General features: G+C 35.2%; 1 protein-coding gene across 4 annotated transcripts in view; it reads left to right on the plus strand.

Moving 5' to 3' along the window:
• The window catches only part of LOC128986267 (insulin receptor-like), a 66459-nt gene that overhangs the window by 38986 nt on the left and 6105 nt on the right, over positions 1-21368 (plus strand). For all 4 annotated transcript variants that reach the window (XM_054406535.1, XM_054406536.1, XM_054406534.1 and 1 more), the window contains 2 exons: positions 17528-17679; positions 19416-19549. In XM_054406535.1, the coding sequence (XP_054262510.1) occupies positions 17528-17679; positions 19416-19549 (286 nt within the window). The remainder of the gene's footprint in view (positions 1-17527; positions 17680-19415; positions 19550-21368) is intronic.

The following is a 21368-nucleotide window of genomic DNA, read 5'->3' on the forward strand; positions in this document are numbered from 1 at the left end:
TAGAGAAGAGATAGCGACCTCTAGTTTTCACAATTCCTTAAGTTTTTGTATACACTTCAAAATGAGGTGTCACTTGAAGGGGGTTTACATTTAAAATATTTGAGTTGCCCCCCAAATCCCCCCTTTTGGGGGGACAATCAAAAATTTCAAAATGATAAAATGAAACTTCCTGCTAAGATTGCTTGACCACCAATAGGATATCTCTGTATATTTACTTGGAAAAATATTAGAGGGGGGGGGGTCTTGACTTTTTATTTACCCTGTACAATTGAAGTTGTATACAACCTGCAACGGAAAGTAGCCAAGGGGTTTTAGGAATTATTTTTAGATGATAAATTGAAAGATTAAGCAGTTTTTCACAAAGAAATAGTGCTCTTTTGACTAATTTGTTTGTTCGCAAGTAACATTATGCATATAGTTTTTCACTGTTGATTTTAGTTTTGCAGGGAATATTTTGTTTACAAAGTCAAGGCGGATTATTTAATTTAACGCACGAGGGCACAGTTAAAGGGTGCATACCACCATGCGGTGCATAATCAACTTACTTGATTCTGGGTAAATACTGGTAAATACTCACCATTTATAACAATATTCAGCAAAAACAGCTTTTCACGAGAAAAAGTGATACCAGACATTTGCGTTCGTGAACACATGAAATTTTTATTACGATTTCGCGATTACTACTCAATAACTTTATTTACTAATTCGACCTTTGCATTTGATTAAGTTCATAACCAACAATTATTTTAGTGTTTTATTTTAGCTCTCAAATCTTTGCATATTTTATCTTGTCTTGTTGATGGATGGCCCACAGCAATTGAATGACACTTAGAAATTGGATTTACTCCTTTAATTGTTGGTACTGTTATATTTGATGTGGCATGAAAGATGCTATAGCTTACAATAAGTGGTCCTTTTGATTTTGCGTGGTTAATCAGCAATCGCTAGAAATCAGTCATTTACATCAGCATATTCTGTTGATTCAACTACGAACATTTTATTTTTAAATTTTCTTTAGCTTAAACATGAAATGAGATGTCTATTTCTATGAGGGTTAAAGAAAAAATCAACGTTTTTATCACGGAATAATGGATATCCCTCTATTTTCCGTGCAATGATGTAACAATTTTCCGTTGTACTACGTAACAATATCAATTTGATGTTAGTTGTTTGATGTTAATCGCGAGGGTCTCCCAATAGGGGATGGCTGGTGTAATCGAATTGACGTGTAATTGGTTGAAACTGATCGGAATTAATTTAACTGTAAAAAATGTTATTTGTATTTACTGTATTTTAATCATTTCCCGTGTATGTGTGAATACATCGAATACTATTATAGAACTATTTCATTTTGCTACAGTCCTAAATCATGGTACTACATGCACAGGTGGAATAATAAACTCATCAGTCTAAACTTGTGTTTTTCATAATGTAGGTACTGTACCAGCTATATGTTTTTTTATCAAAAATCCTATTGTTAAACAATAGTAAATCATTTGTCTTAACTTTGCTTTCTTTAGATGCAAGACTTAGTATGTGAAAATATCAATATATTCGATGGCACCTAGCGTACTATCTCGTGTAGACAGAATCACAGAATCCTAGTATAGAATTACCGAATCGTTAGGAATCACTGTTCTAGAAGACTACTAGACAGAGGAATCACTGTTCTAGAAGACTACTATCATTGACTATAAATCCTTCTATAGTCAATGCTACTAGACAGATGCTATGCGAAGTGTCGGAATCTCAACCTTGACCGGTCCCCGTCGTCACATTGAATTGTAAACTTGTGTTTCGTCAACGCAACAAGCAGGGGCCAAGTGGGGCTTTGGACTCGAAATACAGCGAGGAGGAAAATACACAGGCAGACACAGGCAATACACATTCAACAGGAATATATTAAAGTTATCCAGTGCTGGTTGATCGGCATTACTGTTGGTCCAAATTGCAAATTTACTTCTGCAAAGGTTGCAATGTTCCATAGAAGACTTCACTCAATTTTTTTTCTAAGATAACACAGTTTTAAAGACAGACCAGTAGCAGATTTGTCTGTTACTTTAAACAGAAATTAGCTGGCCTACTGCAACCAACCAAGCGACCCTCGCAATGCCGAGTGGTGTTAAGTGCCCGCCTAGTACTATAATGTAGCAGGCAGCATTATAGTAGCAGTAGCAGTAGTTATAGCCTATGATAGTAGGTTGACGGTTCAACAGTTAGACAAGTTACTAGTTATTAATTGATTTGATTTGATTTTGGAGCTGTCCTTGAGCATTGGATTTTTATATTTTATCATTTTATTTGATTTATTTTATGGTCCTGACTAAAAACAGCTTGTCTTATATAGTCAGTAACACTAATCCTTCACTAATAGTTTTATTGAAATACGTTACTTAGCATTGTTTCCAAGTGCTCAATAACACACATAACAATGTGTCATATTTGTTGAAAATGAAATATTTTCTTATGATGATTTTACATTAATAACCCAGATCGAGCCTAGACCGCGTCGATTGTGAGCGTGTGTGTGAATATGTGTGTGTATTTGTCTGTACGGTATCTCATTACAGTAATTACAATGGTTACACAACCATAACTCATGCTTGCCATCTTATCTCCAAGACTTATGTGATTGTAGACACCTCGCCTGGTATCTGCACCAGTCTGCTTATAAACTATGATATCAAAATAATCACGAGATAGTTGTGACTTGTTCTAACAAACATAAAAGTCAGCAACACATTTAGTTTCTTTATGCTTGTTTGTGTGGTAATTTTACTTGTCGAGGAGTGGTGAAATGTATATTTTTGAAATTTAATATGTGGTTAACAAGCAGATACCCTACAGTAGTTTGTCGTCAGATGGAGTGGTCTATTCAATCCTGGATTATGTGAGAAAACAAAATTCATACCAAACTGTTATGCATCTGCTCATGTTTCACGCCCAATTACTTGGCTCATTGACATTTCTGAATTTTTAGTTTTTTCCAAATCATATTATAATTAAGTTTGCTGAGAAAATGTATAGATCAAAGTTAGTTAGACTATACACATTGAAAGGTTGGTCTCACAGAGCAGAGAATAAAAAGTACAAAGTTCAAAGACCCTCACTGTGATCTGAAAATGATTTCGTTTAATCCTCACTCAAAAGACTGGCAAAAGATCTTTGGTCACGAACTCCAATTAATCGACTTTTAAACTAAGTACTCTCTCTTCGCCAATCTTTGTTGGCATCAATTTGTGCAAGGTGGTTCATGAGGGGGGACAAGAAGGGACATTGGTTGAAGATTTTTATATAAAACGCTTTCTTGCTGCTTATTATTGCTAATCTACAGTGTGATTGAAAAGCCCCGGAACGGTGTAATATGTTTTTTACCATTAAACATAACGTAATGAGACTTGGCACATCGATAATAACAATAAATATCTACTGTTTTGCTATTATCACATTTGTATACCCTGAGGGAGACAGCCTACGACGAGTCAGGCAAGATTCTTAAATAGCAGCATAGGTCGAGTTTTGGTATCAAATTAAAGCTCTTAGTTAGTAGATCACATTGCTGCAAACTCGAACTCAAAAGGACAACTGAGTCAAAAATGACAGCTGTTCAAAGGTTCGTTGAATTTGCGCTACTTCCTCAGAGGGCACTCGCTAGAATTGGGAAGGAAATCAATATTCGATTACTTGCTCCTTGCTCCATTCCCATTACTAAACCTAGTTTGGTGAAAGTAACTGTTTAGTATTATAGTTTATAGTTTCATTTATTATCAGCATTGATGATCTTGTTTTTATAAGAGAAAATGATAATTTAACGAGTTTTAAAGCTACATGAATGAACTAATTAGGAGGAGGGCGAAAGAGAGGATTTGGGGGAGGAAGAGTAGAGCCCCCTCTCTCGCGGAACAAGAGAGATGTCCGCGGAACAAATGCGACGTTTCGGCCGGGCCAATAGTCAGCTTTTAGAAGGGTCATGAACCATCGTTCTTTACGACTGAAAGGACCTGGTCCTATAACCAGTTCGGTGGGGTTCGGAAAGCAGAACTGAAATATCACGATATTTTTTCACCGTCCTTCTGCGAAAGGTCTGGCCCTCGCCTTTGGAATTTTGTTATCCCAATCTGTAGCGAGGGGAGAGAGGTGTCTTTTGTCAGTGTTTCGACATAGCTCTATAGGACAGGACGTGAGAGGTAGATCCCTCCACATATTTCATTAGTTTTAATTCACATTTCGTACAACTGCATTAGAAATTCATTCATATCAGTTTTCGCATTATTAAAGTCGTAGTTCAATCCAAGTGATAGTTTTTATTATTTCCAACAGTAACCTTAACGTACCATTGTAAATAGATCCTACTCAATTTTCGTCTAGTAAATATTTAATAGCTACATATTATCAATGTGGATTGGTAGAGAAGAGCTTTAATTATGTGTTAATTTAACATAACTTAATCAACCAAATTGGAGTCTAAATTACTTTTGAAAATGATTTAAGTTCAGAGAGGTAATACAGATCTTCGGTTTACTTCAGCATCCATTTACTGTAGTGGAATGTATTGTTTCTACTTGTTGGTTTTTACTTTTCCATCTTCAATATTAAAAATACCTAGTATTTTCTGAAACAAAAGATTAACAACTTCAATATTGTCCATAACCATGACTGCAGTTTAAGACCGTCTAATAGTCTTCCTGACTCTGGCCATCACAAAGCCTTTTGTAACTCCGTTACAATGCAGTAAATATTTTAACAATCTTTCAATTCTTCTTCAGGCAGAGACCACTTGAAATTCAAAAGGAATATAAAATGATTCCTTTAAAATGAATGCTTATAGCGTCCGTGACTTCCTGACAGGCGGCTAGCATTAAAATTTTCCCTGGGAAGAATTAAATACGTTCCGTACTCCATTATTGATTTTTCTTAATTTTGCTGTTGTAAACCTATTAAAATTTTATTTTTTACGTAACCATTGCTTCTAAATATGTTCTTTTGGTAAAATAAAATGGTTGATTAATATAAAACAAAAGATTATGTCAATCAAAACATAATAATAAACCCACCTAGTGGTATAATCATTTCGCATTAGCAATATGAAATTAATTAAATTCCTGAAACAGTGGTTACGTATTCAAAGGTTTATGCACTTTGTGCATAACACATTACAGTTGCTACAATATAATTTAGTTAAGTTTGAATAACACTGAGTTAATTATTAGATTAGTGCCGAGAATGTGTAATACATTTGAATAGCTGTACACAAATAAACTTAAATTATGGCCTTACCTAATGGTTAATTTGTGCATCAATTATCATCACTAGGTTGAATATTTTACAAAATACCATCACTCGGTTGAATATTAGGAGGCCGAAAGCTACGTATTGCCATTGACTTTATATACTCAACTCACAATATTATTTTTAGGCTAGGCCTATTCTATAATGTTTTAAGTTAATAACAAAGCTATACGAATTAAAATAGTTATTTGTGTAACTAGTGGTGAAAGTGGCACTTTGCTGCACACGAGAGCAATGTTTACGAATGATCTCGAGTGCAGCAAAGGCCTTTTTCACTCGTGTTACACATTATATTTTTCCTACAGTCACTATAAATCATATAAATAATTAGTCTTTCAAACACTATACAACACGTTTTTAGATTCAGCTGGCAACACAAATGGTGCCCTTAGAGAAAGTAGTACCCGCGGTCCGTATCACTCCGCTATTTTTCCTCGGCAAGAAATGTGCTCCGCGTTTTGAGAATATAGTTCCGTATGTTTTTGTAATTTGAAGTGGTTTCCGCGCCTAAAAAAAATGCTTTAAACGCATTTTTTTTGTTTATTAAGATCGTAGGACTGTTTTAAAAACGTTTAAAAGAAAAGTCCAGGAAGTTCAGAAATACCGAAACTATAAACACGAAATGACAGGTTAAATCGAAGTTATATTAGTCAATCAGCTGCTCATAGTATTATTATCTTCAAGTATTGCCAACCTATTTCCAAGCGTACACGGATTACGTGCATAATAGAACCACACTGTTTTGTGTTGTTTCGTTGGAATCCTGATGTGCGGCAAAGTATAAACCGTACGGCAAAGTATAAACCGTACGGCAAAGTATAAATATGCAGCAATTAGCAGCTTTCTGTACTATAAACAGTACAAGGAAGCCAACTTTGTCGGGTGACTGTAGGAAAAAGGTATTTTATTGAAACAAATGAACAAACATGCAACGAAATTTAAAAGGATAAGTTACGTTATAATGAAATGACTGACAATGGAGTGTGGACTGAAATTAAAATAAAATAGAAGATTAATTTAAATAAAGGTTAAAATTTACAATAGTATAATTTAGATGTGCTATATCTCAGGGTAGGGTGTCGTGCTGGCTTGAATGCTAAGAATTGATAAATAGTGTCCAAATAGAATAGGCTAATTAATGTGTTAAACCTACAAAATCCCAACAATGAAAATTCAATTTTGAGGTTGTCCAAAAGGTAAGTCCAGTGTGCACTGAATTTAAAAGAGTGTAAAAGAAAGTGTTTACTTAATTTTGAAAATAATTTTGGAATTAGTCCTCTTGAGGTTGACTGTAATATAACATAACTTGAATATAAACTGGTTTTCTTGATAAGATTAATTAATTTAATTTAGATGGAATATGGACTCCTTCTTCAGTTTCAACTTTCAACTATGGCTTCCCTTCTCTTTTCAGTCTTAATGTTCACATAGGTCTATTGTTGGACACGTGGATCACTGTTTCACTGCTTCTTGAATTTTGATTCCTTAAGGACTAATTTTGAAATGGTATTATAAGAAATTTTTATATATTGCAATTATCTTACAAATTTACTAAATAAACAAGTTTTGGGCTTTGTAAAAATATATATATAGGCTATGGAGTGAATAGTATTAATGATTAATTGAACAGATTAATGAAATTGTATAAATTAGGAAAATAAATACTAGGCCAGCCTTTCTGAGGAGTGATTAATAACAAAGGTGTATAAACAGAAGTTAACATTTTAAGAAACTAAATCATCAACAAATGAATGAATGAAATGAAATATTACATAGGGCCGAAAACCAGCTATTTGCTTATTTACTTGAAAAATTAAGGTATATTAAATACACAAGCAGTAACTATGTGCATTGCCATCGACTTGCTTTATTGTCACCGCTGCCTAGGCAACTATTTAGGCCTATTGTTATTTTTGCTGATTCTTCAAAATATTTCACATAACCATAAAGTTTTATGTAGTTGTGTGTTGACTGTCAGTGTAAATTATTATTGTGTTAATAGTGGTAATAGGGTATAGTGTGGTGAAAAATAGCGTTGCAATTTTAGGAAACGTGTGCTACAAACATTTACTGACTTGGTTGAAGTGAAATATTTACTATATGAATTTGGATTAGCGTAAATATAACAATGGAAAAATCTAGAAAGCCTGGAATTTATAATCGTTATTGTGGATAGCTATGAGTTGGACACATTTATGGAAAACACTAACAAAACAAGATCAGCTTTTGCAAAATGATAAGATATTTACAAGAAATGTTGATTATATCGAACTGTTAAGTACGGATTACGTAAAGGATTAAGTAAAGATTACGGATATCGTACTATTTATTATACATTATATCACCTGTTGTACTATACTGTATACTACTTTGTCTACCTGCCAAAGTTTGCAATTTTCGAAATACAAAAATGGATTACTTTAACACCTAAATGGCAATGACGTGTTGGTGTTAATAAGTGAGTCAACAGAACATCACGTCATTCCAATGCTCGTATAGTTTCAAATGAGATGTTATTGTCTGCAAAACATCGGTTCCAGATGTCTACATGATTAATCCCTCGAGGGGGTTAGATTGAAACTTTGTTTGAGGCACAAACTACTTATAACTTAGGTTGCTTTTTAACTAAAATCGGGTGGTTATGACTACATAAAGGTATTTGTCTTCCTTCAATATTAATTGATAAGTAAACAACCTACAAGTTCAAAAAGTTGTAAATTAGATTTGTTGAAAAATTGTCATTTATTTGACCATTGCTATCTTCAGCTACATAATTGTTGTCTAACTCTTATATGTTGTACTAATGAAGGCAAACTTGAGTTTTAGCGAATTCCTCATGTACGGAATAAGCTATTTCCCCAGATCAATGTATTTTGCTGAATAAACTATATATTCCCGAAGTCCCTTACCTCAAATTTCAAACTGATAATATCAGCTTGAATCGCGCTCTGAACACGATTTAGAGTGTGATTCTGTTCTTTGAGATTTAGTAAATTACTTCAATTAATTGTATCCTTAAATAAAGTATGAACTGATTGGAAATGGGTGTGAGGTTTAAACAAACTTTATTCAAGAATCGTCTTGTGCAAAGTAATCTTACCAAATACGATAAAAGGTGTTAACACCAATTTATAGCAAACAAGGAGCGAAACAACAAAGTGACACGAATCTAATGTATTAACATTCTCTCTCCGGAGTCCTCGATGGTGGAGACGTGATCTGAAATGCAAAGTCTTCAAGACATAGGCAGACAAAATACTAACTCACATTTCCTGCTAAGTATATTGAACTTTGACATGTTTCCAGGAGCATCCACATGTTTCAATAGGTCCTGAGAAAATAACTATGTTAGTTAGTAAACGTAGCTTAGTTTAACCTAACCTAACCTGATAAGAGATAAGGTACAACGGCGACGCACCCGTTGATAAGAATGTAATGGCCAGTTAACTGACAACAGATAACTCTGACAACTCTTATCTATTTTGATAAGTTACAAAAAGATAATACACAAACAAACACATTCCTACGTTGTTATCTTAATATTGTACTTAGGATCTTTGTGGATATGATACTTCGATACTTGTATTTGAACTGACGTCTTGCAGGAATATAGCCAATACCTCTCAGATAAACAGACCAATGTTCATTTTGAAACTCTTCTAGGGCTTCGCTCCTTTGACTTCCAAAGTTTCATGTTATTTTTATGAATACAATTACTATTAGCATTAATAAATGAAACAGCTCTTTTGGTCTTCAATATACATTGTGCAAATTCGTGACTTATTTAGTGAGTGATATGTTTATGTTAAATTAAAGATACGTGTAGGTCGTACAAGTTATGTAGAATTTTGCTTAAATATTTTTTCGAAATTTATACTCTGAACTGCAGGTAAAGAGACTTGACTTAAATTGAAGAATTATGATAAACATTACCTCGTGAAACATCAATTTCAAGTGATCGATTTTATTGCAACACTTCGTTATTTTGGCTTTATAAGTAGGGCTTTAAAAGTAAGTAGCTCTTCACTTTTAATTAAGTGAATATTTTTAAATTGAATCTAATAGTTACAGTATTTTCTAATCCATCAATGCTACCTATACATCTTACTAGGTAGACAAGGAAATTTAAACCCATCACTGGAATATAAAGAAAATAATTTTACCACACCAAGTAATTTTCTTGTGTTCCGCGTCCTCTACCGTTGAGAAGCACGGCTATAGCGGCTAGTATTACCTAATTTGTAACTGGTTAGTTATCGTGGTGTCAAAACCTTCGTAATACTGTAATAAGAAGTTAGCCAGTTACTCCTGAAAAAGTCAGCATCTTTGATTCGAAACTGAACCCAGATGTCCTTGATTATGGGGCTAAAACAATTGGGCCTGAGCATAATAAACAGCTGATTTTAGTGGGCGACAAAGCTGTAATCCCATCTGTTCAACGCTCATTCTGTCCTATTTTTCTATTTATGCACTCTGGTGTCTTTAGAAATAAAACATAAAAAAGTTTTGTTTTATAGGCCAATATCACACAGAGAGTGCAGGTGTTCTTCAGAAGAACCCGTAAGATTCCGTAGGAGCCCGTAAGAGCCCGTAAACAACCAGTCGACGATACTTCGTGTTGTAATACGTTTTCAAATCATGGATCAAGTTGTGTCTAGACAGAGCAAGGTTCTTCTTGTTTCCATAGATAAGATCATGTCTGTGCGGCAGGCACTGTATTTAGTGGCGTGCCGTTTACAATAATAACCAGTGTAGGCCTATACCTTGAACACATAAACTTGGTCTTCCTTGATCTTAAAACGACAACTGCTGTTTCGCAGTCTAGAAAATTGTCAAAAAAACTTTTTCAATATTAAAACAAATGTAAAATATGAAAATTAGATGTAACACTATTAACTGAATATGGATAGTTGTTTAGTAAATTATAATCTCGACAATTTTTGATTGCTGCTCAGCAATAACCTAAAGGATATTTATGATATTGATTATGGGGCTAAAACAATTGGGCCTGAGCATAATAAACAGCTGATTTTAGTGGGCGACAAAGCTGTAATCCCATCTGTTCAACGCTCATTCTGTCCTATTTTTCTATTTATGCACTCTGGTGTCTTTAGAAATAACACCTAATAAAGTTTTGTTTTAACACATCACACAGAAAGTGCAGGGGTTCTTCAGTAGAACCCGTAAGATTCCGTAGGAGCCCGTAGGAGTCCGTAAGAGCCCGTAAACAACCAGTCGGCGATACTTCGTGTTGTAATACGTTTTCAAATCATGGATCAAGTTGTGTCTAGACAAGGTTGTTCTTGTTTGCATAGATAAGATCATGTCTGTGCGGCAGGCACTGTATAGTGGCGTGCCGTTTACAATAATAACCAGTGTATACCTGGAACACATAAACTTGGTCTTTTCATGCTTCCTTGATCTTAAAACGAAAACTGCTGTTTCGCAGGCTAGAAAATTGTCAAAAAAACCTTTTCCATTTAAAAAAAATGTAAAATATGAAAATTAGATGTACCACTAACTGAATATGGATAGTTGTTTAGTAAATTATAATCTTGACAATTTTTGATTGCTGCTCAGCAATAACCTAAAGGATATTTATGATATTAGATTTAAAAATACATACACTTATACATACAACCTTGACGCCTGTATGTTCTCAATTATATCACCTATTTTAACACTTTTCAAAGCGACACATGTGTCTCTCATTAGTAACAAATGGACCTTTTGCTAGTTCAATTAATTTAGAGGTAAAGGTACGTTGAGTTTGGAAGACTATAAAATTCATCGATATCCCCATCATTTCCACACCGTGCCACCGTTGCATTACCGTTACCTTAACATAAGCTCTGTTCCATCATGCTATTGCTGCATTATATTGATAATATTGAGGGATTACGTGGCGTCTTGTGACCAATTTACTACATTACCTGCACACAACAGAAAGTCTTATACATACCTAATTTATTTCTGAACTAGTTTTGTATATGCCAGCGCTAAGCTTTTGTAAAAATAAAAACCACTTTATTAGGCGTTTCTCTGGTACACCAGCTTTTCAGAATAACTTTCGTCGCTATACTAGATATCTTAATATACTATTTGGTGCTATATACATACACTTGGACAGTAAAAAAACATTTTAATTTTTCTTTAAATGTTTTGCTAGATTTCAACCTTTCGGCTGTCGGGTAGAGCGGTAGACCATTGTACAATGAGGGTCCAAAGTATGACAAGCTCTTCCTCTCAAGCTCTATAGAGAAACTCTTGAACTGGGAAACCTCATCGCGGAACCTATATCATGATGACCTACGTGTGGCGTCGTCTTGTAATCCAGCTACTAGGAGGTCACGAATTAAGGATATTTATAGGCATGCACTGTGGATGCGATACTCCCTGGTGTGGATTATCGTCCGCACGATTGAGTACTACGACTATCCGCAGTACTATCCTGATAATTAGACCAATTCGTAATTACCAAGGCAAAAATGTGGTTCGGATTCCACTATAAACTGTAGGTCCCTTAGTTGCCATTAGCTGTATGGGCTATTAATTAACAGATGTGTCTAAGGAATGTCGGCCTTAGTCACTAACAAGACTACAAGATCACGCCACTCATCCTACACCGAGTCGGTTATAAAACCACTCGGGGACATTTAAGCAGTACCATACGAATACATTATATCCTAGTATAAACTAGGATATAATGTATTCGTATGGTACTGCTTAAATGCCGTTTCCAATACACCATTATTTCGTCCTTATCATTCAATTTATGCACCATACCACTGTTTCCCAACCACCGCCATACCACCGCCCGACTGTCTTATCTCACTCTCACAGTGCACTTTAGCTCCATGACCACTCTAGCAGAACATCCCGTTAGATGCAATTTTCGCCGTGTCCGCGGCCGCCTTCCCCAAGGTCAGCGCACATGTACATTACCACTACATCACATACCAAGCATATTAAAATTATTGAATATCCAGAATTTCAAAGCATTGTTATTGTTACAGACTATAGATAAACCATTGATAAGGTTTTAAAGCCCTTGAACAGCGTGAAGTGTCACTCATGACTATTTGGTCTTTACGATTGCCAGTGGTTTTGTTTGCGTACCTAGAAACGTAATTTAAATCGTAAAATAGTACATTATCATATAATTTTATATAGGTACTATTTGTTATAAGGGACTATTTTTAATCACAATATCTCTACCTTAATTCTATGGTGTATTTCACGGCGTAGCAACACCTGTGCATATTTTCCTGAAAATCATTCGTTTCAAATGAGTTTACCACCTGGTACAGTAATATGTTTGCAATACTTTTTTCAATCTGTTCATTGGTTGTGTCGTGATGGATCATCTGATGTCATAAATTGATTACATAAAAATGTTACGGTGAGAACGAACCAGCTCAAATGTCAAGGGTTCACTTTCTAAATCATAACCACTCAAATGCCGCCATACATGTAGATATGTTAGTTTTTAATTACTGTACATTTAAAGTGTCCTGCCTGATTTCCCAATTGTGTTAGGAAAAACACTAAAACTGTAACGACCAATACTTTTTTTAAATTTTAAAAACCAATATATAGTTTAATATGGTAAATATATAGGAATCACGATAAAAAAAGGCATTCATTACCTAACACAAATAAACATCAATACGAATCAAATATTTTTCACAACTTGTATAACCTAGAATCAACTCACAAAAAAACCTATATAGACATTATCTGCGATTAATCAACCATTGATTTAACAAGGTAAGAAAATAACCTCACCAATATTAGTTCGTTTTCTGTTTATACTATAGTGCTGTAGACAAATACTGTACCTACAAGATAATGAATTAAGTACCGTACACACGTTATTTTAGTAACCAAATATTTGGGTGATATTCGGTAAAATATTTGAACAACGACAGTATAAACTTTCATTTTATTTTTACCTATACCAATAAATCATCGATAAGTAAACTGCAATAGCTTTGCCGGCCGATTTCGGAATTCCAAGCACTGCTAAAAGCAAACAATTGGCGATGCATGGTCAATAAGCGGTGTTTACAACGGTATTTAAATCGAGCCATAAATCTATAACCAGATTGTCTTGTAAGAATGTGGCTAGGAAGGCGGTATCTTCCGTAGGCCAACGACCAACAACCGCCGAAACCGGACAACCTCGAAAGAAGGGCTCGACGTTCGCAATCTTGAGCACAAAAGATTGCTTGCCGCAAAAGAGGTTGCCTTGGCCTATTACTTGAATCCTGTTTACACAGCAGTCACATTCGGAAACCCGTCTTTGACTACGGAGAGTAACAGAGTATTATCATAGACAAAAAGAAGCATATAGACTGTCAGCCCTCAGCCGAACTGTGGTTACCATGGTTACCATAGGTTTTGGTGCACAACTCTGTGAGCGCCATGTAGTTACGTAGTGCGTAGGCCGTAACTACACAGCGCTCCCAGCGGTGTGTGCCAGAACCTATGGTTACCGCAGCACAACTGGCGGTCTATATTTAACTATTTTTGTCTTATTATGTACAGATTATAGCGGATCATTTTTGCTCGAGTTATCGCGCTAACAGACACACACACACATATATATATATATATATATATATATAAATGTATTTGAACGGATGGTGTTTTAGGCCTCTGGGGACCTCAAAACAAAAAAGTAAATCGGTCCCGGGTCTAGGACTTACCATGAGACCTACGGTAATAGCAGTAATAGCTTATTCCATGTATGGGAAATTCGCTAATAAAAATGAAATGTTTACAGTAGTGTATCCCACAGCGACCCATTCACCTATATACTAACCTCCACTTAAATGGAATTGAAAGACTGTTAAAATATCTAATATTTCACTCAAATGGAAATAAGTACAAAGAATTTGATATTTTCAGGAAATCCATTATACAAACGGTATTTATCTTTGCTAAAATAAAAATGAAATATTTTCAAAGGTACATACCGGTATGCACAACAAGTCCAACTAGCCGTTAAGTTGCCTTGACCTATAACTTTAATCCGGTTTAGTTAGCATAGTTAACGTACCTGCATAGATTAAAGATAAGAGTAAAACACCTACTCTTTTATCTATGGTACATGTCTCAGAGAGCAAACCTTTTATCTGGTCTAGTCAATCACTCTTTGTTGAAAGTTTAAGTGGCTCTTTTTCGTGATGGTAGTTGTTTGAGGGATTATTCAGGAAGGTTTTACTCACGATAAGTAAAAACAAAGCTTTCATAAAGCTCTAAAATCTGGAATCTGATCCCACCTCATATAAGAAAATAACTAAATATAACATGATTAGTTTAACCTACACATACTCATCCTAAGCTGGAAAACCACCAAAAACACACAGAGAAATGTTTTCTTTCGTAAAACGTAAAAATTCCAATGACCTTAGTAAAAACCATAAAAATGTTCAAGGCTGGTTAAAAAATAGGCAAATTTATGTTCAAATCCCACGAATACCAACTTTCAACAGCAACGCACAGGTAATAAATACAATTACTTGAGGATAAAAACTTTATAAAAATGATTTACTTAAATGATCATACAGTTTTGGGTGTTATAACTGTTGTATCTAGCATAGAATGTTTTTCAATATCAATGTTGGTCGTCGGATCAAGAGCTAGTATACATACACTGTTTTATTTTCTGGTGGTGGATCAGATACTTCGTATACACTGTCTTCATTTTCAATCTGTGGGTTGTATACAATTTTTCTATTTTTGCTGTATCCAAACGAGATAGATTTTCTAGAATGCATTTCTAAAGGTATTGTATTCGTATTCCTGATAAGGTTTCAGAGAGGACGGAAGCGAAGGAGCAATTCTATTAGTGACCATTCTAGGGCAAACAAGACGTTTAGAGTCTGTTATGCAAGATTTTTACATCTTCTTTCTTGAGCTTCAAACGAACCACCGCTAGCTATTGAAAAAAAACTGCGTTTTTAAGTCTTACAACGTGTGGTTTAACAAGATTTTGTTATTTTTTCGTATCATTTCGTGTTATTACCTATTGTCAAAGAACATTACTCCATCCTGAGGTCTTACCCATTGCAGCATGGGTCTATCGTATGGTGATTACTGTACTTAATTTGAAACAACATAAGTATACACAATGGTATTAGCATAGATAAACATTCTGTGGTATTAGTACAGTGTTGAGCAAATTATAAAGGATCAGAGATAACAAAGACTGCATCTGGTTTCTAAGGAGCAGAGATAATTGACACACACGCTCTAGAAATGCACTGATAACATTATAAACTTTATCACTATTGTGTTGTGACAAAAGGTTTCTCTCTCTATGTTAATTCATAGTTCTCTGTAGATAAGGTACACAATGAGCTGTTCAGCTACAGCATACAAGTTAATTGCAAGTGCTATGGCATGACGCAGTTGGTAATAAGCCCCCAACTATACCATTGCATGGCATTGCTTCGAAAGATATTACTCCGAAACACAATACTCCGAAACACAATACTCCGAAACACAATACTCCAAAACACATTACTCCGAAACACAATAATCGTAAACATAAGACTCTGAAACATTACTCTGAAACACATTACTCCAAAAGGTAGTGCTGCGAAAAAGTCTGACTCTAAGACATTGGTCCACAAAGAACGCTTTGTTTGTGTAGTCAAGAGATGCAGACATTGCTTCACTAGTTTAACTTTGAAAGACACTGCTCCTAAAAAAGAGTTTTAAAACTGAGTCTCTGTTTCGGAGCAGTGCCTTTCAGAGTTATACCTTGTGAATCAATGTCTGCATCTATTGACCATACACACAGTGTACGTCAGATCAATGATTATAAATAACTTCTTGATCAGCATTGTACGTGTTATTAAATTTACGGAAAGTAAATAAAAGAAACGTCTTATAACACTTAAAACATATATTTACGCTTATACTGTTACTCACAAGACGGTAAATATACAAAAAAGGTGGTAAGTGGTGATCGATTTCGATTGGACACTCCAATCATCATCAGACCCAATAGGCGAATGTTCGCGAAGATTCGCCTATTGGGTCTGATGATGATTGGAGTGTCCAATCGAAATCGATCACCACTTACCACCTTTTTTGTATATTTACCGTCTTGTGAGTAACAGTATAAGCGTAAATATATGTTTTAAGTGTTATAAGACGTTTCTTTTATTTACTTTCCGCAATGATTATAATCAGCAGCCCAGCATGATGTGTAATCCACTGATTCAGGATACCTACACAAACACAGATGTTTGTTTACACACACTACTATAGAGCAGCTCTGTGTGTGTTTACTACGTAGTTTATGTTGCTTACATGCTGCAAATTACCAGCATCAGCCTGTGACTGTGAGGTGGGTAGGGGGAGTGGGGTCGTTTGATCAACAACTTTATAGCCTTCGAGTTGGAGCTAACATGGGTGCGAAATGCACAAAACAAAATTACAAAACTCGAGATGCTTGAAATCAGGTGTCTGTTTTAAGTTTTGGTGTATAATAGTATTATTTTTTGCCCCAGGATATTTTTGCTTAGATTAAACTCATTCATCAAACTGAAGGAAAGCATTTGTCGATTATCGAGCTATGGTGGCATTACATACACAACTTACTAAATTAATAACCTTCCTTAATCTTTGAAATTGATTTGATATTGATTCAGTTTAACAGTATAAGGATAGTGTGTAAACAACTAGTATTTCAGGTTGGTGGCCTCCAGTAACTGGCATCCTGGCTTTCTTCTGCTTATTCTCTTTTTTACTTTTTCCCTCTACACATACAGTATGTGAAGAGGGTATTGTTTTTGTTAAAAATGTTAGAGTATGAGACTTAGGTGGAAATATCCAGTTTGGTTATTGAAGTGATGATGTTTTTGAAATCAAGTTCTAACATTATAGATTTTCTTAAGCTGTAGATAACACCTATAAAGTAAAACAGACAATATCTTCTGGAATGTCCCTGTTTTGAAAATTACTTTCCACAGCAATTATCTGTGCAATTAGTGCTTAAATAGACAAATTCTTTTGTATATGGTTGTAGGAATCCGTTGTGTGTTATTTTTTCGACCTAAATGTAATTTTCACTAGAGCATCAATTAATGCTATTTAACAAAAATTAGAAGTTAGATAGTTGAAAACCAGGGTTTGTACTGTTCACTTGGACAAAAATGCCAATGCTACTAAATCAACTAAAAATCCAATGAAAAAAAGTAATAATATTTTTTATTTGCAGCATTGTGCTACGTCAACACTGTCAGCTGGGAGACAATAGCAAGGTGGGATCCAGTCAAGAACTATGTGGCGAAGAACAAGAACTCCGCAGATTGTCCAGGCTGCCAGGCAGATTGTCCCCAGGGGCTGTGCTGGAGTAGAACTGAGTGTCAGGTGAGTCTACATGACAAGACACACAACTATAGGGTGTGATTGTGAGTAAGTGTCATGAGTCATAAGATTACTTGAAACACGTAGTAGTTATCGACTCACATACTGCACCCACTGGGGGAGTTCCGAAAGGTCGATGACGTCCCACTCTTCAGCAGGGCCGTGTTAAGGGTCAGTGGAGCCCTGGGCAAACCCAAGAGCAGCCTTTTTTCCTAGAGGCGGTGGTTTGGGGGCACACAGCAGGCGCCCCTAAACCACAGGCGCCCCTGGGTATATGCCCAGTCTGCCCGTTCATAAAAGCAGGCCTGCTCTTCAGTCTACAGGAGTTAAAAACTAACGTCATATCCCTGTTAAAAAAACCATTCCTGGACCTAATGGAATACCCGGTGAGGTCCTCAAGAAAGTCCTATTAATTGACTCTCAGACTGTTAAGCACATACAATACCATTCTAAGGGACGGGGTGTTTCCCTCATGCTGGTAAACAGCTAAACTCGTGCTAGCAGGGAAAGCAAAAGGAGACCAGATCTCTATTTATAGTCCAGTCAAGGAATGAGGTGTAGAGTGCGTGAGCAGGTAACTAAGCGATTCCTTCAGAAACTTGTTCAGGGGGCTTAGGGTGTTAACATACCAAAAGTCCTGACTCCTAGGTGGTGAGCCAGGGGGTGGAGGGGGGAAAAAGGGGGGGAAAAAGGTACGCATTTTGGGTTTTTTGATTATATCTCGAAAACTATCAACTTTTTGTATACTATAGTAAATTATAAAATTGAAGAAGATTAAATTTTCTACAAGAAAAGTATATAATGTGTTTATTTTGGTTCAACAGATTACGAGTTATAACTTATTTAATTGATATCTTATTAAAATACTCCTTCCATAAGAAATACATGTAAATTAGTATGCGAAATGGGGCGAATCCTATCCGCCCAAAGGAAATATAAATGATATTCTGAAAATCTTGACAAAATTTCCAGTAATTTGACACTTTAATCATTAAAATTGATCCAAAATTAAGGCGAGGGCGAGGTAACAAAATGTTGAGTTTTGGTGTTTTTTATTGGAAATATAAAAAAAAACCTTAAATCATCCCATTTTCAAACGCTCACCCTCGCTTTAATTTTTGACAAAATTTCATGATTAAAGTGTCAAATTACTGGAAATTTTGTCAAGATTTCCAGAATATCAGTTATATTTCCTTTGGGCGGATAGGATTCGCCCCATTTCGCATACTAATTTACATGTATTTCTTATGGAAGGAGTATTTTAATAAGATATCAATTAAATAAGTTATAACTCGTAATCTGTTGAACCAAAATAAACACATTATATACTTTTCTTGTAGAAAATTTAATCTTCTTCAATTTTATAATTAACTATAGTATACAAAAAGTTGATAGTTTTCGAGATATAATCAAAAAACCCAAAATGCGTACCTTTCCCCCCCTTTTTCCCCCCTCCACCCCCTGGCTCACCACCTAGGAGTCAGGACTTTTGGTATGTTAACACCCTAAGCCCCCTGAACAAGTTTCTGAAGGAATCGCTTAGTTACCTGCTCACGCACTCTACGCCTACTTTTGGATCTTTCATTGACTGGACTATTAGGTGCGAACAGGTTACAGGGCTTAGACATCCATTACAAATATGTAAAACTGTGACTAGCCTAATGCACACTCACAAATTTCCCGATTTAGTAATTTAACCCATTTCAAAGCTACTGTTACACAGTGTATCTGTGTTTTAGGTACAGCCAGAGTCCTCGCACTGTCACCCTCTCTGTGTAGGAGGATGTTCTGGCCCAGGACCTAGGAACTGTCACTCCTGTGGTAGAGTCCTCACTTCTGATGGTGAATGTGTACAGAACTGCCCTCTAGGAACGTAAGTATCTGTGCGCTCATCAACAAATTTGCGTACATTATCTTTAAAGATGGTTTCGATGGTTTGTAGCCATATATACTCTAAGCTATTCTTCAACCCATCTTCCTGACTACAAGACGTACGCGACTTTTTCCACCGTACCGTAATCAAGTTGTCAAGGACCTACACCTGACCCGACTGTAGTCCTCAATCATAAGTCCCATTGGATTCTTCACCTACCCTCTTTTCTTGTCTATATCTCGGAAAGGTTAGTTTTTGTTTGCCTCCCTTCTCCCTCCCTGGGCTTACAACCACAAAGACTTTTCCCACTCTACTCACACTGTGATTTCATTACCCTCCTCCAACATCAAGTACCCTTACCACATAACTAGAGCTGCATAGTTTAACCACAGATTAACAAGTTGACAACTATAATTATATCTACTCGTTATTTAGTGTTTACATTACATCAGCCAAGCTTTAAAACATTAATCACTCTCCAAAGTTAATGGTTAAATTTAATCTTAGTTTAATTTAAGTTTTAATTTTCCTAATGTGTAAAGTTTACCATCAATCTATAAATTGCATGAAAAAGCACTAATCCATTTCATGATTGCAAAAAGTTTTTACAGTGCTTAAGTTAATCTTCAATGTCTCATAACAATTTTACTTGATTTCAAATCTGTCTCAGTTTAGAAATGTTAAATAAATTGGTTTACCTTATGGTTGCCAGATTCTTGAAAAATTCTTGATTTTTTGCTCTATGATCATTTCAGGAGCACAGTTTATATTACATAACACAACACCTGTGGCGAAATGATCATAGAGCAAAAAATCAAAAAATTTTCAAGAATCTGGCAACCATAAAGTAAACCAATTTATTAATTATTCGTTCTTGAAGCTGGAATAATACACAAATTATATAAATGTTAGTTCTAAAAAAAAAATAGTTCTTTACAATACAAACGATTAATTAGTACTCTTAGTATTATCATAGCTAAACATATTTTTTTATACATTTATAGACATGTGTATCTGCTAACACATATTTTTTCGGTTTTTGTAGAGGATGCTTTGTTTGTTTAATGTTTATTTCATCTTATTTAAGCAAGTATAAAAACATCTTTTGGAACGGACTAATCTGCACTAGGAAGATATAAATATTTACAAGTTTTCTACTAAAAGCAAATAGATACCACATCTGAAATAATTCTTTTTCGTCATACTGCAGCAAAAACCACCGTTTTTAATGCATGCGTTGTGGGTCTAAAGGATCATTTTTACTTCCGGGAGTAAAACTCATTTTTAGTCCCTAGGAAGTAAAAATCTGCTGTTCTTAACAGTTTTTAATTTCAATTGTGGCAATCGTATTGATCAAAATTATTTATCAATTGATTTATTAGGCAAGGTGTTAGCTTATTGTTGTCGATCGTTCAAACATATCGATGGTATAATTTACTGTAACACAATCGTAATAGACAAAATGATTGAATCACTTTCCAAACAGCTGCTCATATTTATTTGCATTAGCAGAAAATTGAAATCAAGATAGAATCCGTTTTGAGAGGTTATCTTTACATGAAAATTGTTTTGTTTTCTATCTTACTTTGTCAAGTATTCTTGCTTTGTTAATTAATTATGCATTATGACAAAAAATATAGTTCACCACACGGGCAAAAAGTGTCTTTTTAACCCTCCCTCATTTTCCGACCTCGGCTTCGCCTTGATCGTAAAGCTTGACCTCGGGTCAAAAAGATCCACTTTAGGCACTAATGCTGAAATAAACTATTTTCATGGTGCAATATAGGAAAATCTATGATAAGAATCAAAAGGTTTACTC

This window comes from Macrosteles quadrilineatus, unplaced genomic scaffold (genome assembly GCF_028750875.1).
Source record: "Macrosteles quadrilineatus isolate MER2022 unplaced genomic scaffold, UCM_ALF_1.0 Scaffold_2__2_contigs__length_208266976, whole genome shotgun sequence".
NCBI classification, from domain to species: Eukaryota; Metazoa; Arthropoda; class Insecta; order Hemiptera; family Cicadellidae; genus Macrosteles; species Macrosteles quadrilineatus.